This window comes from Cornus florida, unplaced genomic scaffold, assembly GCF_030987335.1.
Source record: "Cornus florida cultivar Cherokee Brave unplaced genomic scaffold, ASM3098733v1 CherokeeBrave_3.0.0_Hap2_Chr08, whole genome shotgun sequence".
NCBI lineage: Eukaryota > Viridiplantae > Streptophyta > Magnoliopsida > Cornales > Cornaceae > Cornus > Cornus florida.
The window spans coordinates 12,373,842-12,399,480 of NW_026775578.1; the positions used below are offsets into that span (position 1 = coordinate 12,373,842).

The 25,639-nt window shown below is 37.0% G+C and overlaps 4 protein-coding genes across 6 annotated transcripts; 2 read left to right on the forward strand and 2 right to left on the reverse strand.

Annotated features, from left to right (window-relative positions):
- Positions 1-1,232: 1,232 nt before the first annotated feature.
- On the reverse strand, positions 1,233-5,906 carry LOC132269405 (uncharacterized). Of its 2 annotated transcripts, XM_059770590.1 has the most exons (5): positions 5,686-5,906; positions 3,624-3,798; positions 2,986-3,243; positions 1,874-2,521; positions 1,233-1,624 (listed from the first exon to the last, which is right to left on the reverse strand). In XM_059770590.1, exons 2-5 carry the CDS (start codon positions 3,709-3,711, stop codon positions 1,581-1,583), a joined length of 1,038 nt encoding a protein of 345 aa, XP_059626573.1. In that variant the 5' UTR covers positions 3,712-3,798; positions 5,686-5,906; the 3' UTR covers positions 1,233-1,580. The 2 variants fall into 2 exon arrangements, with proteins under 2 accessions (XP_059626573.1, XP_059626572.1); XM_059770589.1 differs by having other exon boundaries at positions 3,624-5,906.
- Positions 5,907-6,464: 558 nt separating this feature from the next.
- Positions 6,465-9,891, reverse strand: LOC132269407 (pentatricopeptide repeat-containing protein At1g11290, chloroplastic-like). Its single transcript, XM_059770592.1, has one exon. It carries the CDS (start codon positions 9,630-9,632, stop codon positions 7,755-7,757), a length of 1,878 nt encoding a protein of 625 aa, XP_059626575.1. The 5' UTR covers positions 9,633-9,891; the 3' UTR covers positions 6,465-7,754.
- A 1,664-nt stretch (positions 9,892-11,555) lies between these two features.
- Positions 11,556-16,152, forward strand: LOC132269406 (protein TOC75-3, chloroplastic-like). The gene is made up of 7 exons (XM_059770591.1): positions 11,556-12,977; positions 13,341-13,562; positions 13,662-13,769; positions 13,866-14,057; positions 14,146-14,394; positions 15,205-15,459; positions 15,623-16,152. Exons 1-7 carry the CDS (start codon positions 11,760-11,762, stop codon positions 15,860-15,862), a joined length of 2,484 nt encoding a protein of 827 aa, XP_059626574.1. The 5' UTR covers positions 11,556-11,759; the 3' UTR covers positions 15,863-16,152.
- Positions 16,153-17,507: 1,355 nt separating this feature from the next.
- LOC132269408 (protein TOC75-3, chloroplastic-like) lies at positions 17,508-25,169 on the forward strand. 2 transcript variants are annotated; one of them, XM_059770594.1, is made up of 8 exons: positions 17,508-18,715; positions 19,667-20,318; positions 20,785-21,006; positions 21,113-21,220; positions 21,328-21,519; positions 21,644-21,892; positions 24,180-24,434; positions 24,583-25,166. In XM_059770594.1, the coding sequence occupies exons 2-8, from the start codon at positions 19,710-19,712 to the stop codon at positions 24,820-24,822; spliced, it is 1,875 nt and encodes a 624-aa protein (XP_059626577.1). In that variant the 5' UTR covers positions 17,508-18,715; positions 19,667-19,709; the 3' UTR covers positions 24,823-25,166. The 2 variants fall into 2 exon arrangements, with proteins under 2 accessions (XP_059626577.1, XP_059626576.1); XM_059770593.1 differs by having other exon boundaries at positions 17,508-20,318; positions 24,583-25,169.
- Positions 25,170-25,639: the final 470 nt, after the last annotated feature.

Below are 25,639 nucleotides of genomic sequence, written 5' to 3' on the forward strand. Positions count from 1 at the left end.
TGAACATCAATAGGAATACATGCATGAGAAAACTTCATCTACACTATCCTGCAACCATGTTCTCCAGTAAATGTTAGAAGAATGTTTGAATTGTTCATTTGCATGCCAATAAATGAGGGATGAGGAAGATGTAGTTCTTTACAGGACATGAGATGGATTTGATTTAACATGATGCTGGAACTTCTTTAATATATCCTAAACTCAAATAAAATAAATTCAATTTGCCGTCAAAGGTGAAATATCTTGAACACGTCTTCAAGAATTTCTTAACAGCGCAAACAAAACTAAAAGTATAATTTGGATGAAGATTCCTTGACATGCTCAAGATATGATGTTGAAATATGGCTTTTTGGGTTGTTATAGTTGACTTTTTCTGAAATATTTTAATCATACTTTGTATTTAGATTGCCTCATGCTTCTTTAAATCCATATTAGAAAATGAACCTTCTCAGAAACTGGTGGCTTGTCAAGTTGTCATCCTAAAAAATAAGAAAATAGATTGGGTAATATCAAATCCTGAAAACAAATCATATTCCATTAAATATGGTGACAACTCCAGCACTCTTTGGAGAACACATTCTAAAATATAGATTTTCCTTCACTTTCTCTGCAATGAATTATTATTATTTATTGTCTTCAGTTGATGTCATTTGCATATAGTTGATTATTGCTAGAAGACTTAAGCTGGTTATTGTTTAAGGTCATTATACAAAGCATGTCTGTCTATGTGGAATTAATGCTAGGATGAAAAAATTGGAGGCAAGGTTTGAGTTGTACAAAAATGGTAGTCAAACTCGAGTTCTCACGCTGAACAATTTTCGCTTTCTCAGCATTGTGCTATTAGTTCAGCTGATATAACCTCAAAGAGGAGGTGAGGGGTTTGAGTTTCGAGCCCCATAGTGGGCATTTGTGGATGCGGGCGTGTGTGAGTATTTACCTAACCAAATATATGTTCATATATATACATACATATATTAAGCATCTGCCTCTCACCACATGCTCAAAGTCAAGCTAAAGGCTTCCCTCTGTTAACTTGTTCTCTGAGACCGTCTCTTGTTCCAAATTTCAAATTTCTCAACCACATACAAGCTGCAGTATCTGTGTGGAGATGCTGTTTAGAAAAGTTAATTGCATCAGAACTACCTTTACTATATCTAAATATTCTTTTACTGGAAACATAATATAATTTTCATTACTTGTCTATCAATTGATCGAGACAAATTATTAAAAGACATTAATATGCATCAATGGTGCAATTTCATCTTAATTTTAATGTTTACTACTTTTCTGAAGCTGCAAAAACAATTTACTGTCAATATACATTTGTGTAGAAAACTATAAATATAGCTAAATATACAAAACAGTCTTATACCAATGGAGGAAATGATCATCGGCTAGACTTTATTATCTATTAGAGAAACCTTCTACACTAAATCCAGAAAACCGCAAAATGGAAACATAGGCTTCATGTAGCTGACCCCAAGTAATTGAGAAAAATGATTGGTTGTTGTAGTTGCTGTTGTTGGTGTATTAAATCCAGAAAACCATTTCTATATCTGCAGGTGACCAGATGTTCCTCTTCAATTGGCTTGGAGTATCCTTCCCTGGTTTTCTTCCTCAACAACTGTAAATTGCAGTTCAAAATCTTGTTAAGGGATGAACTATCAAACATTTAAATAAGAGGAAAAATAATTTCACAATGCCAAGTGAACCATAAATATACTCTATAGCAGAATCAAGAGTAGTAAAGTTTGATGGTTATCAAAGTGAATATTTTTAGGAAGATCAGAACAGAATCAAAAGAGAGAGATATCCAAGATTCACATCAAAATTAAATGTACCATGAATAAAACTAAAATAACAACTTAATTACCTTCACATGCATTGGTAGAAACAGGAATGGGTGATGATGAAGTTGCAGTCTTTATTGGTGATTGAGTGTATTCCCCGGAATGAAGCAATGAGGTCATAGCCTCTCTCACCTTCTCCACCACACCAGCATTACTGGAAGTTTTCTTTGGGCTAATTGCCTCAGTTATGACCTGAGAAAGTGCCCTCTCATCTTCCCCTGGCTCAAGCTTATTCATCAAATACTCCTTCACCGAAACACCTTTATCCCATGTTTGATGACCACCACTAGTATGCTCTTTAGTTTCTAGTGCTCGTCCTGACTTCTGAGTGCCACTAGCAGCATCTTCTTTAGTTTCTGGTGCCTTGGGGTTTGCAATGGTCAGGCCTGCAATCTTGGAAGTTATTGTTTGAGTTGCATCGGACACCGCAGCATATGCTGGTGCCAGTTTCTCAGACACGGTTTCACTTATGGTCTTGTTGTTAGGGCCAGGAGTCTTGTTCTTAGGACCAGGAATATTGTTCTTAGGAGTAGGAGGCTTCTCCTTTTCCTCCTCGAGTTCATGCTTGTCACTGATTGGCAAAACATGCTTCTCAGAAGCCATAGGAACTGCTCTTGGTTGCTGCCTTGCTTTCTCTTTGTACTGATCAGGTGCTAGCTCCGATTCATACACTGAAAATAAAAGTAGACAGTCAAATATGAATGTGGATACATACCACATGATTATGCCATCAAATACCACATGTTTGTCACTAATTTTGTTAATTTCCACAAGCATTTGAAGGAAGAAATTCCTCCTTGAATTGAAATGGGTTAAGCCCAATGCTCACGTTTGTGTACAAATCATCTTTTTCATATCTTGAAAACTGTGCGATGGATTAAACACAGAGCTCACAGTGAACACATTAAATTATCCTCTTGGTAGCCTAGCTCAATCTGAAAGTATAGCATTACTGCTAATATGAAATGTATATGGAATAGATTTTTTTTTTTTTTTTTTTTTTTTCTTTCATGTAATGTATATGGAATCATTTTATTTTATTTTATGTTATGCCCTTTTCCTAGCACATCAGAAAAAAGTGGAATGATGGAATCATAACACCACAAATTATGAAAGTTGTAAGTATATATAATACTTGGGGCTCCAAGATATTCAGCATCCTTATTATCTTCTTCATCTTCATAGTCATCCAAGCTAACACCCCATGTGGGTGTGACACAATCATCATGTCCCTGCTGCCTCCTCCTGTTGCTGAGGGAGTGTCGCAATTTCTTAGCCTTCTCCTTCACTTTAGCGAGAACAGATTTCTTGTTATGGTGGGCATGATCTTCTTCTTGGTCGTAATCCTTCCCAAGTGTAGGTGATGTAGATGATGGCCACCTTGAAGAGTCAACTGCTTGAAACATGTACTGTATATGTCAGGACTCATAATTGAATACAACCTTTTCAATTATGTGATATAATATTTATGGCTTCAATGAAAAACATGCATTATGATGAATGATATCAACCACATCATCATGATATAAAAACCGAGTTGAAAACGGAAAAAATAAATAAAAAATAAAAAAATAACCCTCAATCTCAGAGAACAAACTTTTTTTTCTTTTTTTAAAATTCTCATTTTCTATTTGTAGATTGGTTGAAAACTATTAGGTAGTATAAGAAAAGTGAACCAAGCAGACCTTAAAACTTTCTTTTTAGCAATTTATGTTATTGTCATTGCATTGTTGGTTGGTTGCTCTGGTAGAAAAAGCAATGGTATGGAATTACCTTGGAGAAGCTGTTCAACAGTTGGGGAGGTACGAGCCCGGGGAGTTTTAGGGCTATCACGGAACCTCGGCAAGCTTAGTTGAGCCATTGATGCCAACCCAGGAGAACAGTTTTTGGGGTTCCTGCTTTGTGATCTCTAGAAAAGTCTGTGTTGTGTTTGTTTCTTTGTGCATCTCTATAACATACAAAAGGATAGGGAAATTTAAGAACAAGCAGCGATATTCATGCATTACCTTCCGGGTTCTTGTATGGACAATATGGCAGAGAGGCATGTGTCATTTGACAAAGATTATGTGAAGAGCTTGTGGGCTCCATTTTTACAAGTGGCAATAGACTGATGAGAATGTGCTAAGCTTGTTACTACTTCGTGATTCCCAAACACTTTCTAAAAATAGCAGTTGACTAGGCTCAAAGCAACCGGTTTCCTCTTCGTTACCCTAAAACCTTGGGAGAGGAATTTCTTTCAGTGTCACGGTTTCCACTTCATTACCCTAAAAAATTGGCTCTTTAGCAACTAAATTGGTTTCTAATCCCAATACAAAACGAGTTCTTTAGCAACCCTTTTTTCTATTACATGAACACTGCACCAATTCATTCGATGTAAAACAAAAAAACATGTTCGGTAATTACCACCTACCAATTTCTGGAGTAGGCACGGGAGATGGCACGGAAGACAGAGGCAGGAAGGGCAGCCTCCAAAAGTATATTGAAAATGAAAATAACATGGAAATGAATTGTAACAACCCTTAACTGATACCATTGTTTCTTTTTTTTTTTTTTTTTTTATTAAATTCGGCATAACCTCCCCGAAATATGGACCTACCGTAACTTGTTTAAATGCCTTCTTAACCTGTCATGCAACTGATTTCTGAATTCACGGCAACAGTATATGATCATACACAGTCAAATAACACCGATAATTACTTTAACTAAAATTATCATTCCCATTCATCAACAAGGTTACATGCTACCAAATTCCCATCCAAAATACCATCAAATACCTTAGTTACATTACATAACAAAGTTTTGCAATATATATATATATATATATATATATATATATATATATACCTTTACACTTTTAGTGCTTTGTAAAAATAATGGGGAATATACAAAAGACACAAAAGTGAGCTTCTAGTATCGCTCAAGTTTGAGGTGGGTTGTCGTCAAAAAAAAAAAATGTATAAATAGTAGGGTGAGCTATATGCTCAGTAGGTGACACTTAAGACACAAATCTTGTGTCCTTGTGAATTCAAGCAAAGAATAGGCCAATGGGAAATAGAGATCATTCAACGTAGGGGATCTTATACAACACACAAGTCTTTTCCCAATATAATCAATGCAATGCAATGAATGCAAATGCATGCCAATGTCACTCCCCATTTTCATTCTCGAAACCATCACTTTCAAATGTTAATGTAACCCCCTTTGGTAACTTCGCCGCGACGAGAAAAGGATTGGCTACCGTCCCTAGGCCTTTGGTGACTCCACAGCGCCGTCGAGGGGCCCGAATAGCTCAACCACGCTAGGGTACTCTCCTTAGTTCCCTCTAGGTTACATTAACCTACCGGCCCATTGGTAACTCCGTAGCGATCGGGTTTATCAAAACCATTTCACAAAACCATCATCTCCCAAAATTCCCCATTTCATTCCATTGACAAATTCACCCCTTTTTATGCATCCCAATGACATGAGCATGCATGTATGTATATGTGACATGCCTTCAATATTATAACATACAAAATTTTACTCCATAACTTAAACATATAACATGTCAACATATTCGAATGGAGTAACAACACAATTAAGCACAACATAATACATCTAGGCATATATCATGTTCATCATCTTCAATTAAATCAACAGCACATTTAACATCACAAAGCTACAATCTAGACATACTTTTTACATGGAACCAATCAAAATGAAAGTCATGAAATTCTCTAGACCACATTTAAGAAATCATCAACACAAAAAAAAAATCTCAAGTAGAGCATGTTAGCACATAAGAGATATATAATTCACAATGGGACAAGAAGTAGATGGATTAAGATGCCCCTACCCCGAAATCAAGCGAAATCCCTAGAAATGGGTTTCAAATTCGCACTCCAATAGGTGCCCAAAGCTGGAAATTGATGGTATGGATGTATAGAGCCTGACACGAGCTTCGTTTTGCCTCAAACGGCCCCTCAATCCGATAAGCGATGAGTGAGAAATCAAAATCTAAAGTTTGGTTCACAAGTGAAAAGAAAAAGAAGAGAGAAAATGAGAGAGCAGAAAGGCTTACGGGAAAGAGAGAGTGAGAGAGAGAAATGGGTTTCTCACCCATTTTGTGGGTGGGTGGTGGGGCCCACTTACTTTAATTTTCTTTTCTCTTTTTCTTTTTGCTTGATTTACACCTCATACGCATAAAATACTCCTCTAAATAAATGGTACATCATCACACAAATTAAATTCCACAAAATAAAATTGGACTCAACAACAATTCCGGACGATAAGTGAAAAGACAAAAATGCCCTTGCGGCGAAAAATTCCCAGAAAAAAATGAAAAATGCTAAAATTTGGAAGCATCACATGAACCTCATGGAGACATTTGGAGGCTGCTCTTCCTGCTTATAAACCATAGTCAAATAAAAAATATCACTTTTCTAATTTATAAGATTTTCTGGTATCGATGCCCTGTTTTCTGAGGTGCAAACACAAATCCAGATCAGAAGTAATGGAGAAATATAATGCACTATAATGAATGTTTCACCAACATGTACTGCACTCAATAATTCTGAATGAATGGTATTGAAGATCGCCTTTGAAATTGCATGCATAAAAATTAAGGTATTCCAATTGTACAAATAACAAATCATCCGAACTTCTATTCATCAATAATGTAGATTAGAAACAAAACACATTGTACACGGTTGAGAATTCTTTTCATTTTCCATGAGACCAAAACCAAGGCAGAAACGAATTCCAATTCCATTTAACACAGAAGCTGCTCAGTGCCGTACATAAGAGTTCACTATGACTTCCACAACCATCAAAGCTATCTAAACATAATGATTACGCTTTAGGACGTGTATTATTTTGGCAGGAAAGACCAGACTTCATTTGACAGAAACTGAACGAGAACGAGAACTAGAATTTTGAGGTGCAATTATTATTTTTACTGCAACACCTTGAGTTGGCTCAGGACAGTTAATTCCCACCGAGAAGATCCCAGTAATCACAAGCCCACTGGATCCTATTAATTTGTAAGCCAGATGTTAGTGTACCACCGGACATGGCTGCTATCATCAACAGGAGTTCAATTACAACATGTTGATTAACCAGTGGATCTATCACCAAAGAAGCCAAACTTCCAAGATCACTTGCTTCAACTCAAATCTCAACACCAAGGAAGATCAGATCCAATGTTCAGGCTATTGCAATTTCCACCACATGCAGTTGTTGGAAGTCTTTGGAGATCCGAAATGGCTCTTAAAACCCATAGGAATCACGTGCAGCAGTGTGCAAATTTGATGTTCAGAAAATTCAATGGAGGCCCTGGTGTACTCCAAACCCTCTGATAATACGCACTGAACTTGCATGAGATTCAACTCTTGAAATTAGTGTATAATTAGTTTCTTTCCTTCCATAATTCATCGACGACAATCTCCACAAAGGATTTTATCACGAGAGGCATTTATCAATTCGTTTGAAAGAAGGTGCAAGGTCCACTTGAATAAAGAGAACCTTTGGCATAACTCCTCAGTGAAATGATTTCATCCGTACATAGAATTTGATTTCAAATGTTTTCCCAAAATCCATAATCCACCATTCAATGAGGAAAAACAATGATATCAAGTGATTTCAAATGCCAATCATGTAGCGATTCCCACTTCAAATCAGATTATCACCTCCAAGCACAAAGGGAGTTTAGATCTTAAGAATTCTTATGGAGTCCATCCCCACAAAATGAGTCCAAGATCAGCTGCCTATTCCACTGATATGCAACATAGTACATTCAGTAAGTGAAATTTCTACTTCCCAAGAAAACAATTCCAAGTCAGCTCCCTATTCCATTAATTTGGTTATGTGACGAGATCAATTAATTGGTCCTATGTCAACAACAATATCAGTATCTTTTTTGTCAACTCAAACCCAGCTATAAGCAGGCTTCTTTCTCACTCCTTTATCATACATGAGCTTCCGTACTCCTGCTGCATCACTCCAACAACCCCCAGTTGCCAACACATTTGATAGCAGTATATAAGTTGCAGGATCATTAGGACAAAGCTCCACAAGCTTTCTCGCACAACGTGTAGCGATTTCCATATTTCCATGAACTTGAGAAGCACTTAGCAGAGCTTTGAAGACTGAGGGTCCCGGCTCTATTGGCATGGTATTGATAAAGGCTTCTGCTTTGTGTAGATACCCAGCTCGACCATAGAGATCCACAATACAAGCATAGTGCTCAACTTTGGGTGGTTGATGGAAATCATCATTTCTCATTAAATCGAAATACTCAAGTCCCTTTTCCAGCAACCCAGCATGGCTACAAGCAGAGAGCACAGCAAGGAAGGTGGTTAAATCTGGTTTAACCCCAGTTTTTCTCATTTCTTCCAACATTTCAACAGCTTCCTTACCATACCCATGATGAGCACATCCCGAAAGCACTGAGTTCCATGAAATCAAATCATGTTCACCCATTGATGAGAATACCATTTTTGCATCATCAATCCTACCGCATCTTGCATACATGGAAACAAGCCCATTTTGTACCCACATGTTTGAAGCATACCCTGTCTTGAAAATGAGAGCATGGGTTTGCTTCCCCTCTTCAAGGGCTGAAATAATTCCCACTGCTCTTAAAATGCTTGTGAATGTGAAAAAATCAACATTAATGCCGCCTTGCCTCATTTTAGAAAAGCATATGATGGCGTCATCAACATATCCTAAATTAGTGAAACCAGAAATAACTGCATTCCATGAAATTTGATCCCATATTGTAATATTAGAGCAAATTTTATAGAAGCCCTCTAAGCTAGTACTACATTCTGAATATAAAGTGACTAGTGTAACCGCTAAGAATGCATTAGCCTCCAAACCTTCTCGAATAATGCGACAGTGGACTTGCTTGCAACGGTCCAGATCATCAGGATAATGAAATGAACTCAGCAAAGTATTATAAGTCACGTGATTTGGTTTAGGACCCAAGCGCAACATTTCTCTGACTAAAATCAACGCCTCGTCGGGTAGTTGGTTCTGAGCATAGCCAGTAACCATTGAAGTCCAGGTAACAACATTTTTATCAGGCATTTGATTAAACACTCTCCTTGAATCATCAACACTTACACATTTTGAGTACATGTCAATCAAACCCGTACCCACAACAACATTAAAGCAAAACCCAGCTTTCAAACTTAAACCATGCATCTGAGACCCCAGCTCTCCATCTTCTAACCGCGTGCAACCAATCAAAACAGCGGACACACTGAATGACGTCGGAGCTATCCCCGCTCTGAGCATTTCCAGGAACAACTTAACCGATGTTTCCGAGTAGTTTGTTTGCATGTAACCAGAAATCAGTGAATTCCAAGTGACGACATTCCTATGACGCATTTCATCAAACATTTGCCGAGCAGATGAAATCATTCTACATTTACCGTACATATCAACAAGAGCACTGCCAATAAACACATTTGAATTCAAACCCATTTTGATAATGGTGGAGTGGACTTGAATACCCACGTAGAACGAAGAAGTTTTGGCACAATAGGATACAATTTTGTTGAGAATGTAAGGGATGTGTACGGAACCATGATGTTGTAACTGAACCAGGAAATTCAAATCAATGGGGTCCGAATTGCATTCCCAATTGAAGGTTTGGTCGTCACATGAGATGAAATCGTCTTCTGGGTGACTGGAATGGTAGTTGCGGATCGTTAAAGCGCGCGAAAATAGCTGGTTGGCTGTGTTTGCTGCGTTCTCTAATGTGCACCGTAAGTGAAAATTAGGGAAACGTAAGCTCATTTGCTCACCATACGTGGTAAGCAGTCTGAAATTTGTAAAAGGTTAGGGAAACCTATAAGGGAGCTCATCTTTTTATGAGAGGACTTTCTAAATAATCAAACTTAAAATATGTAAAATGTAAAATGTTAATGTTTAAGTAGAGCTTTTTATTTGTTTTTATATAATGTATTACTGATATTTATTTTTTCTCCTTAACTATGATGGATCTTCTACCAGAGAAGATATATGTAGAGAGAGAATGTTTTTCTATCAAATACACTTTTGTTTCTCTATTTTGATTAAATAACAGGATCCCTATCTAATTTCAAATATATTGCCCACCTTTTGTCTGATTTAGGTTTTGAGTAATAGGATCTCTCTTATCATTAAATATGACACTGACTTTTTATCTGGTTTAGTTAGGAGCTACTCCGTATGAAGCAAGGGGTACGATACCATACCAGAGATACTAAAAATGACTAAAAAAAAATACGGGTAGGGCAATTTTTAAAATATATGTATATTTTTTACATAAAAAATATTATTTATATCAATTTTTCATAATATTATGAATTTAAATACAATAATTAACATATTTATAAATAAAGAAGCAAATGAATAAAAGACAATTTCATTTCACAACACCATTAAACATCAAATAAACTTAAAGCCTTAAACTATTCATTAAAAATATATATATATATATATGCGTAGATCCTCACTCAACACTATTCTAACTATTAATTTGGACCAATAATATATAAACACGTCATCTTTAATTAGTAAATAAAAAATGACGGGATATATATTTACTTATCAAATCAGATATGGTAGTTATTTGGTAATTAAAAGAGGACGTGCTAATGTGTTATTGGTCCACATCATCTGTGGTGTAAATTCTCTCTAAATATTGTCCTAAAAAAAATAATAATTGTTTTGCATAATATTTTAAAAATATTTTTTAAAAAGTATCTTTCCGTATCCCAACTATATCCAAAAAGTATCCCCCACATCCTTAGCGTATCCTAGCTATATCTGAAAAATAAAAATTTATTTAAAAAATTCCTATACTTTTTTCGAGTACCAGACACACGTGCCCAAGTGGGCCAAGTGTATCATAAGCGTATGGGAATTGAACACGTGTATGATACCTCCATGACACCTTGGGAAAGTATCCATATTTATTGTACTTCCTAGATTGTGAATAATACTATTTTTCATTGTCATAAAATTTAATATTCATGTGTGCTTATGTTATGTTCAAAATTTACTTTAAACTTAAAGTTTAAAAATATTATTTTATCAATATGTTATACTAATAAAAATACAATAACTATAGCACTAATTTAACACATTGAACCAAAGTCAATACTAACATAGAAGGTCAGTATTATTTTTGAAATTATATGAGAGGTTCATGTTATTTAGGTAATTTATAAAAAAGGTAAATATAATAATTATTATTATTATTAATTTATTTTATTATTGATTCAAAAGTTATACAAATCAAAATAAAAATTATAATGTTTTTTATTCACGGTCGGGAACCCAAAATAAAAAATAAAATTCTATTTCCACTCTTCTTCCTAAAATTCTTACAATGACATTTGATGCAGGGGAGAAAATAAATAAAGGGGAAGTGATTCTTGAGAAATGTCATAATATGGAGATAGCAATTCATCCATTAACCAATTAAACAAACCGAACATGTCCCAAAATTTTTAAAAATTAATATGAATTTATAAGTTCACCTTTTAAATTTTTAGTTTTACATATTCACTAATATTTAAAGCAGTCAGAACTACGGGGTATTTGAAATTAAAATTTTGTTTTCATTAAACCCTAATTTATCCGACAACATTTACTTATTTTTAAGACTACGCTGATTTACTCATTATAAAAAAAAACAAAGGAAAAGAAAAAAGATGAGAGTACAAAATGAGAAGGATTTATGAAAAAGACAACCAATTGAAAACCTAATACTGTACTTTACTTCATTGTAGATCTCGCCCATACTTAGAGATTCAACTAGGGTTCTAAGCGAGACCCAGTAACGGTGCCTCAGGGGGTGCCACACAGTGCACTCAATACTCTCTCTCTCACTCACTCTCTCAATATCTCTCTCCTTGCCTCCGCCCCTTATCCCCAATGGCATCGATCACCTCCCCAGGGCAACTTCTTATTCCCAATCTCAGTCCCTCCATTCGCTCCCGGCGCAACTCCACCGTCTCTCGCGTACCCACCGCCTCAGCCATCCGCCAACCCACCGGCGCCATTCGACTACCCACCCTCCCTTCCCAGAACCCTAAACATGCCGCCACTCGCCTACCCACCGCCTGTTCCCAAAACCCCGAACCTTCTAAATCTACATCTCGTAAACCCTCCCAATCCCTCAAAAAAACCCTAGCCCTGTCCGGGGCCACCGGCGTCCTCTTTCTCTTTGGCACCTCTGTCGCTTACCTGGGTGGCATTAGAGGTGGTATTGGCGGTGGCGGAGGACCCGGTGGAGGCGGTGGCGGAGGACCCGGTGGTGGAGGTGGCGGAGACGGCGGTTTCTGGTCGAAAATATTCTCTTCTATCGCGATTGCTAAGGAAGACGAATCACAATCTCAAGAATGGGACTCACACGGGTTACCTGCCAACATTGTGGTACAGCTCAACAAGCTCAGTGGTTTCAAGAAATACAAGGTCTCCGACATTTTATTCTTCGATAGACTCCGGAGAAGCACCGTCGGCACCGAAGATTCATTCTTTGAGATGGTTTCCCTCCGGCCCGGCGGTATATACACCAAAGCCCAATTCCAGAAGGAGCTCGAAACCCTTGCTACCTGTGGAATGTTTGAAAAGGTCGATCTTGAAGGGAAGACCAATCCGGATGGTACGATGGGAATAACCATATCATTCATGGAGAGTACATGGCAATCCGCGGATAAATTTAGGTGCATTAATGTCGGTCTGATGCCACAGTCGAAGCCAATTGAAATGGACCCGGACATGACTGAGAAGGAGAAAATGGAGTACTATTTGAGTCAAGAGAAGGATTATAGGAGGAGAATCGATAGGGCAAGGCCATGTTTGTTGCCAACGACAGTGCACAGAGAGGTGTTGTATATGTTGAGAGAGCAAGGGAAAGTGAGCGCCAGGTTGTTGCAGAAGATTCGTGACCACGTTCAAAAGTGGTACCAAGACGAGGGGTATGCTTGCGCTCAAGTTGTGAATTTTGGTAATTTGAATACAAAGGAGGTGGTTTGCGAGGTTGTGGAAGGGGATATCACGCAGCTGGTGATTCAGTTTCAGGATAAGCTTGGAAATGTATGCGAGGGTAACACCAATTTCGCTGTTTTGAGACGAGAATTACCCAAACAGGTAACCTATTGATGTTTGTTGTTCATGAGTTTATGCCGAATGAATTTTGCATTGTTGATTAGTCATGGAGATTTGATAGAGTGTGCATTTTTATTGTTTACAATTGACAGACTTTACTTTACTAATTATTAATTCTCAATTCACAGTTTTCATTAGTTAGCTTTCTTATTTGAAAAATGAAATACAAACACTCAGAAGAGAGTGATTGGTCCCACAAGAAGTTATGGGCCTCACCATGCCTACAGTCCGATTTGGCTTGTATATCATTGTTCTCAATTTGATGATATATCCAGTTTTGTTTGGTATTCATATTCTATATAGGTTTATTTGGTTTTGAGCTGAATGTGTTAATTGTGTTTACAGCTTAGACAAGGGCATGTTTTTAACATAGAAGCTGGGAAACAAGCTCTAAGGAACATAAACACGTTAGCCTTGTTTTCTAATATTGAAGTCAATCCAAGACCTGATGAGAAAAATGAGGGAGGGATTATTGTTGAGATTAAGCTTAAAGAATTAGAACAAAAGTCTGCTGAAGTCAGTACAGAGTGGAGTATTGTCCCCGGACGCGGAGGTCGCCCTACACTGGTATGATGTTCAATAGCTAATCCCTACTTGATGGGGCATTAAGGATTTGGGCTTTCTATTTACTTTTGTAACTGATCTATTTATTTTCTATAATTTTAGGCTTCAATCCAGCCTGGTGGAACAGTTTCCTTTGAGCACCGAAATCTCAAAGGGCTAAATAGGTCCATTCTTGGTTCAGTGACAACTAGCAACTTCCTCAACCCTCAGGTGATCTTTACTTTGATATAAAATTAACATATTTTATAAAAATGATTTATTGTTGCATTTGCATGTTCCTGCATTTAACGGGAATTTTTTCTGCAGGATGATCTTGCTTTTAAGCTTGAGTATGTGCATCCATATTTAGATGGTGTGACTAATCCTCGCAACCGTAGTTTCCGCGCAAGCTGCTTTAACAGCAGGAAACTTAGCCCAGTGTTCACCGGTGGGCCAGGAGTGGACGAAGTCCCCCCTATATGGGTTGATCGAGCTGGTGTCAAAGCTAATATTACAGAGGTATGGTGCACTCTTCAGCTTTTCATCATGTGGTTTTAGTAGATTCCTAATCTATAATACGAGTTTCTGACTGATATTTGTTGTGCAGAATTTCACGCGTCAGAGCAAATTCACTTACGGACTTGTGATGGAAGAGATAACAACCCGCGATGAAAGCAGTCATATTTCTGCAAATGGTCAAAGGGTGTTGCCAAGTGGAGGAATTAGTGCAGATGGACCTCCGACAACACTTAGTGGCACTGGAATTGACCGAATGGCATTTGCACAGGCAAATATTACGCGTGATAACACCAAGTTTGTAAATGGAGCAATAGTTGGTGAGAGGAATGTGTTCCAGGTGAGTTTTTTTTGGGCAAGTGTGCCCCCGGCGAATTGTATAAGCTTAAGCCATACTTTTGTATATTGCTGACGTTCTTATATCTACTATTTGATAATATAAATTTGGATGTTCTTGATTTTAAAAATATTCCAGAATTTGTTATGTGAAACCCTTGATATAATAAAGCTGATATAATTGACAGTGTTACGAGTGCATGCTCATTGAAAAACATTATAAGTGATTCAGTGCTTGTGTTCCTAAGTTTTTCTGCCGAACTTTGGAATACACTTCCTGTAAATAATTTCTGTTTCCTTTAAAAAATATTATGGCCATCAGAAGTATGCATTAATTATTTAATACCATTCAGGTCCATTAATCTGAATTCAGTTGGAATTCTAGAATTCTTTATTTTTAATGATGTAACAGTTATTTACACTCATATTATGATATAAGGATGCTACGTTTTATCATATAAAAGCCTTGCTGCTTTCCGCACACATCAGAAAAGAGAGAACATAGAAATTTCTTTCCAACACTATAAAAAAAATTTAAATGAAACTTCTGAAATCATATTTTCTTGTTCCTGAAATAGATACGTGCTGTTGACTCCAAGACAACTATTTGCTGTGTGTCAAATGGGTGTTGTACAAGTAAATATTTTAAGAACTACATAAAAAGGGTGGTGCTAGTTTTCGCCTGACAATTCGGAGCAAAATCCTGTTTTTCCATTTTACAATATTAATGGTGTCTTCTAGTTCAGATGGTCTTCATATGTAACAAGGACTTGCATTACCTGCTAACATGCTTATTTTGCATTATGAATTGCAGCTTGACCAAGGTCTTGGCATCGGCAGTAAGTTTCCATTCTTTAATCGCCACCAGCTTACATTGACACGATTCATCCAGCTAAAAGAAGTGGAGGAAGGTGCTGGTAAACCACCACCACCCGTGCTAGTCCTACATGGCCATTATGGTGGTTGTGTGGGAGACCTTCCAAGTTATGATGCTTTTACACTTGGGGGGCCTTATTCAGTGAGGGGTTACAATATGGGTGAGATAGGTGCAGCCAGAAATATCCTGGAGGTAAGAATCATTGGAGTCAATTGTTGCCTTCATCAGGCCATTATAACAGCTAAAAATCTATGGATTTAATATTTGGTTTTTCCCCTTAATAAGTAATAACTATTGGTAAAATATGGTTATTTGTTTGTTTTTATCTGATTTAAGTCCTAATGGGTTCGTGCAGCTTGCTGCTGAGATGCGGGTACCCGTGAAGAACACACATGTCTATGCATTTGCAGAGCATGGTAATGACCTTGGAAGTTCAAAGGATGTGAAGGGAAACCCAACAGAGGTTTACAGGCGAATGGGTCACGGTTCCTCATATGGTGTTGGGGTCAAGTTAGGCCTAGTACGAGCTGAGTATGCCGTTGATCACAACTCTGGCACTGGTACGGTGTTCTTCAGATATGGAGAGAGATTTTGAGACGTGTTTCATGGTTTTGCTGGTACATTAACATCGGTTTGTGTGACATAAAGGATTATCAGAGCTATTCTAGATGTTGCGAGTTTTGAGTTATCTAGAACGATTAAGGTTTTTTATAAGTTTCGTACTTTCCGCGGCTTATCTTCATTCTCATGTAGTATGGAAATATTTTATTGTTGGATAATAATCAAATGTGGTAAATACTTTTATCTATTTTTATTTTATTTTTGTGGTTTGAAACAGAGGACTCACATTTTAAATTTATTTGAAATGTTATATTTTAAACAGTATGGACACAATGAAGTTTATTTAATGGCCTCTCTTTGAGCTTCGAACGGTTAACTACTGCGCTCGCAAGCTGGATTGAATTTGAGTGAGAATGATGTCTTTTCTTTTTCTCATAGTTTTTTTTTTTTTTCTTCAATAAATTGTTATTTTTTCCAGATGTCCTTGCCTGTTCTCTCATGAGATATTGCTCGAGTTTCAATTTCTTATAAAGGTGATAATATCAATTCAAAATTGCATGTTGGACAAAGAAATTGAGCGGTTTTTAGCTTAATAAAATAGAATAAGTAATTTCTCACTACTAACTTAATAGGATAATATAGGTAAATGGAAATTATGGGAGTTTTCAAAGAAAAGTATTGAATGTCAATTGGTTGGGGTACCCCATATAATAAGTCTCCCCTGTATATTTTTTCATAAGGCCATATGTGGTGTCTAATTCGATTTGCTACTAATGAATTAGAAAATTTTGAATTCACTGTGGCTATTTGGGATATCAAATTGAATCCATGGAATGAAGGATCGGATTCGCAGATTAAATTTTTTTCTAAATAGTCTAATATTATTTATTTTTTAACCATAATTCAATAGATAAAAATTTAATTTATCAACATTTAAATTATTATTAACTAATACATTCTTAGAGTCTCATTAAATGATAATTAACTGATTATATATATATATATATATATCGCGGATATGATTGGATTTTAATAGCCTAATCTATGATTAAATCTGTAAACTATGAATTTAATTTTTTTTAATTCGCCACCGATTCGTGAGTGTAGCAATCTGATCTGATCTATATAAATCCATTCACAGATTATTTGCCCACCCCTACTTTAAGGTCAGTTGTTAATCAAACAATTGTCTAATAGTTACATTTAGATATATTTGTCAAACTTAACTTGTTTGGATCCAAATAAGTCCGACTAAATGAATTGTTTTCATTAATTTTACTTATTTTTGCTTGAATATGTTTCCAAGTCTTGGTTATATATTACGAATCGGATCGGGTTTTAACCGCTTAATTCGTGATCCGATCCATAAGTTACGAATTCATATTTTTTTTTTAATCTGTCACCGATCCATGAGTGTAGCAATCTGATTCGATATGCATGAATCGTATTCGCAGATTTACTCACTCCTAATTTAAGCCCAGTTGATTTATCAAACACTTCTCTAATAGTAAAATTCAGATATATACCGATTAAATTTAACTTGTTTGTGAGACAAATTCTCTTGCATCGTTACATCATTGCATCGTTCAACAGTCGCATTCAAACCATTTGTAATAGCGCACGCGTATAATAGGTACGGTAATGAATGGTGCTGCAAAGTGAACGAGGGCAAACAAATTTTTCTCCTTATTTGGATCCAAATAGGACTCTCTAATGGATTGTTTTTGTTAATTTTAGTTATTTTTGCTACGTTCCCAAGTCTTGGTTCGAAATGTCGTTCAAATTCTATTCTTTTGCTTAACAAAAAACTACAAATGAAATCTTATCCATTGGAAAGGATATTAATTTACATGCTGGATTTTAAAAATGTGAGAGGACAAAATTTCTCACCATTTAATAGTTTATTTAATTTGTGAATACAATTCAATTCAGTAGAACCTTTTGTTCACTTTGTTTTTTTTTTTTCCTTCTTCTTTCCGCTCCCGTATTAATGAAAGAATCGTACTCTCCAATTGAAATGGTGTTTGGTTTCTTTTCCGCGCTTTTAAAATGCACCCTCTCTTCAAGTGAACAACCATATCTATGACCCATCACAGAATCCTTATAAACAGTCTTCGCTTTCATCTTCCCTCCTGATTATCAATGCCTTCGCTCCTTTGACTCATTTTGCCTCCAATCTCGTAGCCCTACACACAGCTTGGACGATTATCTGACGCTCGCAAACTGTTCGACAAAATTCCCGAAACAAATATCCGACGTAGAGAAGGCCTAAAACCCAACAAGTTTGTCCTTCCTAGCGTTCTCAAAGCATGCGGGCATCTCTCTGATCGACAAACCGGAGAGAAGATACATACTTTAGTCCTAAACTGTGAGTTTGAATCCGATGCTTTTGTCAATAGTGCATTTATAGGTATGTACCCAAAATGTGGTCCGATTGGAAAGGCCGAGCGGGTGTTCAATGGGATGGTTGAGAAAGAGTTGATGGTATTGAATGCCATGATTTCGGGTTGTGCTCAACTGGGGTATTTTAAAAAAAGCTTGGAGTTCGGTTGAAAAAACGAAACTAATGATAGTGAAGCCCAATGTAGTAACATGGAATACGTTAATTTCTGGCTTTGCACAAGCAGGTGATGATCTCTGAACTTTTTCAATTGATACCCATTGACGGTGTTGAGCCTGACATGGAATCTCGGACTTTAGTTATTTACGGGTTTGCGCAGAATTTCCGTAACGGCTTTTGAGTTGCATCCTAGTTCGGCTACAATTAGTAGTCTCTTGCTGCGTGTTCAACCAAGGCAGATTTGAGGTGTTGAAAGGAGATTCATGGCTACGCAGTGGTGATTGGAGTCAAAGAAGATATATTTGTGAGGAGTGCTCTTATAGACAGGTATGCAAATTGTGGTTTAATATATGAAGCAAGAACATTGTTTCATAAGATGTTTGAATGAAACACGCTACTGAAATTCTACGATTATAAGGCGACATTTTTTTTTTTTTTTTTCCCAAATTTGGTAAAAAACACTAATGGAAGGTTTGAAGTGGACAACCAACCCCAGCCATCGTAGGTCACTCGGATGCTAGAGATTCAACTAGGGTTCTAAGCCACCCAGTACGTTGCCTTTGTGCACTCATAATTCTTTCACAAAACATATGAATTTATGATAAATAACTACATTTAAATTCATACATGGTAATTCAGGAAAAAATAAAATCATACATGGTATAAAACGCACTGTCTCTCCCCTTGCCTCCGCCCCTTATCCTCAATGGCAACCATCGCTGCCCCCGGACAACTTCTGCCAATACTCAGTCCCTCCTTCCGCTCTCGGCGCAACTCCACCACCACTAGCATACCCACCACCATCCGCCCACGTTTTGCCACTCGCCCTCCCACCATCTGCCTACGGGCTGCCACTCGCCTACACACCACCTCTTCCCAAAACCGTAAGCCTTTAAAACCCACCTCCTCATTACAAAACACTAAAGCTTTAAATTTTCCATCGTGTAAACCCTCCTTGTCCCTCCCAAAAACCCTAGTGCTGTCCACCGCCTCCGGCCTCCTCTTCCTCTTTGGCACACCTCTCAGTTACCTGTACAGTCGCATTACAGGTGGTGGGGCTGGGGGCTGGGGTGGAGGAGGAGGCAGCAGTGGAAACAGCGGTGGCGGAGACGGCAGTTTCTGGTCGAAAATATTCTCTCCTGTTGTGATTGCTAAGGAAGACGAATCACAATCTCAAGAATGGGACTCACACGGGTTACCTGCCAACATTGTGGTACAGCTTAACAAGCTCAGTGGATTCAAAAAATACAAGGTCTCTGACATTTTGTTCTTTGATAGACTCCGGAAAAGCACAGTCGGCACTGAAGATTCCTTCTTTGAGATGGTTTCGCTCCGGCCTGGCGGTATTTACACCAAAGCCCAATTCCAGATGGAGCTCGAAACTCTTGCGACCTGTGGAATGTTTGAAAAGGTCGATCTTGAAGGGAAGACCAATCCTGACGGAACTATGGGAATAACCATATCATTTAAGGAGAGTACTTGGCAATCAGCGGATAAATTTAGGTGTGTTAATGTCGGTCTAATGCCCCAGTCCAAGCCTATTGAAATGGACCCTGACATGACGGAGAAGGAGAAATCGGAGTACTATTTGAGGCAAGAGAAGGATTATAAGAGGAGAATCGAGAGGGCAAGGCCATGTTTATTGCCAATACCAGTGCACAGAGAAGTGTTACAGATGTTGAGAGGGCAAGGGAATGTGAGCGCCAGGTTGATGCAGAAGATTATGAACCAGGTTCAAAAGTGGTACCACGACGAGGGGTATGTGTGGGCTAAAGTTATGAATTTTGGTTATTTGAATTCGAAGGAGGTGGTTTTCGAGGTTGTGGAAGGGGATATCACGCAATTGGTGGTTCAGTTTCATGATAAGCTTGGGAATGTATGTGAGGGGAACACCCACATCCCTATTTTGAGACGAGAATTACCCAAACAGGTAACCTATTGATGTTTGTTATCCATCAATTTGTGCCGATGGATTTTGCTTTGTTAATTAGTCATGGAGATTTGATAAACTTTGCATTTATAAAGTTTGCATTTGTATTGTTTTTATTTGACTGGCTTTGCTTTATTACTGATCCATTCTCAATTCATGGTTTTCGTTACTTAGCTTTCTTATTTGAAAAATAAAATACAAGCTGTATAGGCAAGCGCCAACACTAAGAAGAGAGCGGTGGGTCCCGCAACAAGTTGAGAGAATCGGTAGAGGCGGATTAGCCTTTTTCTTCTTAGTTTGATGGGTTTTTCCTTGTTAGTTTTGTATCCAGTTTTGTATGTTATTCATATATCTAAGAGGATTTTGCTTTGTAAAATATCTTATTTAGATTTACTGGGTTTTGAGATGTTAATTATCCGATTGGGTCTAATTACTGGTTGTTTCTGGGTGTGAATTTTTTGTACAGCTCGGACAAGGGCATGTTTTAAACATAGAAGCTGCAAAACAAGCTCTAAGGAACATAAGGGCATTAGGCTTGTTTTCTAATTTTGAAGTTAATCCAAGACCTGATGAGAAGAATGAGGGAGGGCTTATTGTTGAGATTAATCTTAAAGAATTCGAACAAAAGTCGGCTGAAGTCAGTACAGAGTGGAGTATTGTCCCTGGACATGGAGGTCGTCCTACACTGGTACGAAGTTCAATAGCTAACCTCTACTTGATGGGGCATTAAGGATTTGGGCTTTCAATTTATTGTTCTAACATATTGGAAAATTGTTTATTTGATTTTATTTTAGGCTTCGATTCAGCCTGGTGGAACTGTTTCCTTTGAGCACCGAAATCTCAAAGGGCTAAATAGGTCCATTCTTGGTTCAGTGACAACTAGCAATTTCCTCAGTCCGCAGGTGATCTTTACTTTGATGTAAAATTAACATCATTTCTAAAAATAATTTATTGTTATATTTGCAAGATTTTGCGTCATACAATGTTAGTGGGTATTTTTTTCCTGCAGGATGATCTGGGTTTTAAGTTTGAGTATGTGCATCCATATTTAGATGGTGTGTATAATCCTCGCAACCGTACTTTCCGAGCAAGCTGCTTTAACAGCAGGAAACTTAGCCCAGTGTTCATTGGTGGGCCAGAAGTGGATGAAGTCCCCCCTATATGGGTTGATCGATCTGGTGTCAAAGCTAATATTACAGAGGTATAGTGCACTCCTTGGCTCTTCTCTAATATAATGCTTATAAGTCTCAGGAGGTCCTTCATCATGTGGTTTTAGTAGTTTCCTAATCTATAATATGAGTTTCTGACTGATGTTCGTTGGGCAGAATTTCACGCGTCAAAGCAAATTCACTTACGGACTTGTGATGGAAGAGATAACATCGCGAGATGAAAGCAGTCATATTTCTCCAAATGGTCAAAGGGTCGCTCCAAGTGGAGAAATTAGTACAGACGGACCTCCAACAACACTCAGTGGCACTGGCATTGACCGAATGGCATTTGCACAGGCAAATATTACACGTGATAACACCAAGTTTGTAAATGGAGCAATAGTTGGTGAGAGGAATGTGTTCCAGGTGAGTTTTTTTGATGGGCAAGTGTGTCCCCAGTGAATTGTATAAGCTTATGTATTATCTTCTTCTTTTTTTTTTATTTATTTATTTTTTTTAATATATATTAAATCTACTATTAGATAATATAATTTTGGATGTCGTTGATTTTAAAAATATCCCAAAATTTGTTATCTGAGTCCTTGATATTATAAAGCCAATATAATTGACACTGTTTTACGAATGCGTACTTATTAAAGAACATTATGACTGGTTCAATGCTTTTATTATGCAGGTGTTCCCTAGTTTTTCTGCCCAACTTTGGAATATTACTTCCTGAATTAATTTCTCTTTTCTTTAAAAAATATTATGGCCATCAGAGTGCAATGATTATTAAATGCCATTCGGGTCCTTTAATTTGAATTCTGTTGCTACTCTAAAGTTCTTTATTTCTAATGATGTAACAGTAAGGATGCTAAGCTTTATCATATAAAAGCCTTAAATGTCTGCTTTGTGTACAAAGCGGAAAAAAGAGAGAATAGAAATTTATTTTCAACACTACAAAAAAATTTAAATGAAACTTTTGAAATCATGTTTTCTTGTTTCCTGAAATAGATATGTGCTGATGACTTCAAGACAACTATTTTTTGTGCATCTAATGGGTATTTGTTGTGAGATTTATATGTACCTCTCGCAAGTGCACGAATCTTTGCAGATATGGTTTACTTGTAAGGGTGTTGTACCCAAGGGACTTGTCAACAGATTTATTAAATTCCAAATCAACTTGAAAGTAGGATAATCGAATTGTGATAATTAATTCTAAATTAACTAAGTCGAAAAATAAATTAAACTAAAGAACAATGATTAAATAGGATGTAGAAAATAAAGAGAGAGGACTAGGGGTATGATTTCACCATTAACGTCGCACCACTAGTCAATTGCATCAATTTATTGGAGATATATCATATAACATGCACATGGAATTAATCATGGCTACAAGCACATATTAATTCAGCTAGAAAATAATATAATTTAAAGTTAAGCATGGACTATCTTCGATTGGCATAAACCATCTACCTATCTACTTTACTCTAGGGTGTAGCATGGTCTTTCTTTTTTAGGCATAATCCATCAAATCTCTAACATTATATTCAGAGAAATACCATTGTGTAATCATCTCATTCACAACTACAAGAAGCGAATGAGTTGTGTTCAATCACAAGATTAAAATATCTAAGACAAGATGGAAAAATATTTGTAATTGAATTAAAACTCTAAAACCGATTCTTATTGAAAAGTCAATTAAAAATCCTATAGATTACACAATCATGCATGATAAAATTGTTCTCCAATAATTAAATACAATCAAACCAGTGTGCTAAGCTAGGGCTACGTCACAACCCTAGCAAAACATTTAGCCAAGCATGACTGCAGTGGAATTCTTCATGGTTGAGGAAGACATCTTCACCGCCATGGATTGATCCCTTCCTTCTTTTGAATGCTCCTCTCTGATCTCAGCCTCAAGCTCCTCTGTATGATCATTCAATGTTGTAGAGGACCCCCTTTAAATAATAAAAGATCAGCCCTAAAGTTCCCTTTTTCATATAGAAGACATACATAAAAATTCTGTCAAATAAGGACTCCAAAATTCGTACAGACTTCCAGGCAAATTTTGACAAGGTAAACAGCTGTTTTAGGGAATCCTCGTGAAATGCAAAATTGTAGCTCTTCGAATTTCCTTTCAACCATCGTGGGAATTTAGTTGTTTTGACACTCGAGGAGAGAGATACAGCGAAATTACCAAAACGGGTTCAAGTTACCAACTTTGGCGAAAGTTTTCTTTTTAGAGAAGGAGTTTTCCTTTTCTTCTTTCCATTCTCATCAACTTGTGGCTTCTTTTGGAATATTTTTTAAGTATAATTAGACTTGGATCTTCAACTTTGCTTGGTCCCGCGAAATGTCATCTGTTAAAGGTCATAATCGCTGGTCTTGACTGATTTTACAATTAAAGCCCTGAAATAAATAAAAACAATAAAACAATGTAAAATTACAAATAAACTATTATTAAGAGAATCAAACAAGCAAGTAAACGAGCTAAAATGTATAACATTCAGCGCCTAACAGTATTGTACAAGTTATATTTTTTAACAACTACATTTAAAATGTAGTGCTAGTTCTCAACTGTCAATTTTGAGCAAAATCCTGTTTTCCCCTTTTACAATAATTGATGGTGTCTTCTAGTTCAGATTGTCTTCATATGTGACAAGGACTTGCATTACCTGCTAACATGCGTATTTTTGCATATGAATTGCAGCTCGACCAAGGTCTTGGCATCGGCAGTAAGTTTCCATTCTTTAATCGCCACCAGCTCACATTGACACGATTTATCCAGCTAAAAGAAGTGGAGGAAGGTGCTGGTAAACCCCCACCACCCGTGCTAGTCCTACATGGCCATTATGGTGGTTGTGTGGGAGATCTTCCAAGTTATGATGCTTTTACACTTGGGGGGCCTTATTCAGTGAGGGGTTACAATATGGGTGAGATAGGTGCAGCCAGAAATATCCTGGAGGTAAGGAGTCAATTGTTAACTTCTTCAGGCCATTATAACAGCTAACAATCTATAGATTTAAAATATGGTTTTGCCTTTAACAACTATTGTTCAAATATGAATATTTGTTTCTTTATATCTCATTTATAGTTCTAATGGATTCATGCAGCTTGCGGCTGAGCTGAGGATACCTGTGAAGAACACGCATGTCTATGCATTTGCAGAGCATGGTAATGATCTTGGAAGTTCAAAGGATGTCGAAGGAAAGCCAACAGAGGTTTACAGGCGAGTTGGTCACGGTTCCTCGTATGGTGTTGGGGTCAAGTTAGGCCAAGTACGGGCTGAGTATGCCGTGGATCACAACTCTGGCACTGGTGCAGTGTTCCTCAGATGTGGAGAGAGATTTTGAGATGTGTTTCATGGTTTTGCTGGGTGCATATTGTGTACATTAAGGAATCTTGGTGCTATTCTAGATGTGGCTAGTGTTGAGTTATCTAGAACGACAAAGGTATTTTATAAATAAGTTTCATACTTTCTGCGGCAGCCGTTCTTTATTCTCATAGTGTTTCTGAAATAAGGAAATGCCTGGAAAAAATTGGTAAATACTTTTAATTATTTTTATTTATTTATTGTGGTTTGATATAGAGGACAATGTTATGTATTGAACAGTATGGACACAATGAATTTTATTTAATAGTATCTCTGAGTTTGGAAGGTTATCTACTGTGGTTGCTAGATTGATGTATGTTATTTTTCTCATAGTGGAGTAAAAACAAAATTCTTCTATGAATTCTATTACTTTTCCAGAGATGTACATACAAATTCTCTTTCTTATGTTATGAAGTATCAAGTTCTTATAAAAATGATATTAGCATATCAATGTAGTATATGTGGGTTTTTCCTTGTCTTCGCAAAATTAGAAACACTTAATAATGATGAGGACAGTAAAACAACTTCTTAAGACTGTCATTTTTATTTTCCTGTTCAATTGCATATTTGCAAACTATGTTTGAGACTTCAAGCACATGTTTTTGCTGTTTCTATGTCAGAATCTTCCAATGATGTTGCATGGAGGAGAACTTATGAGGCACAGTTGTGGCTGTTCAAGTAGTGCTCACTAAATGTATGAATTATTATTTGTATTCCAACAGCAATCTTAGTAAAAAAATTATTCCTGATGATTGATTTAAATTCCAGATTCACTTGTTGAGAATGTTGTATGGTAT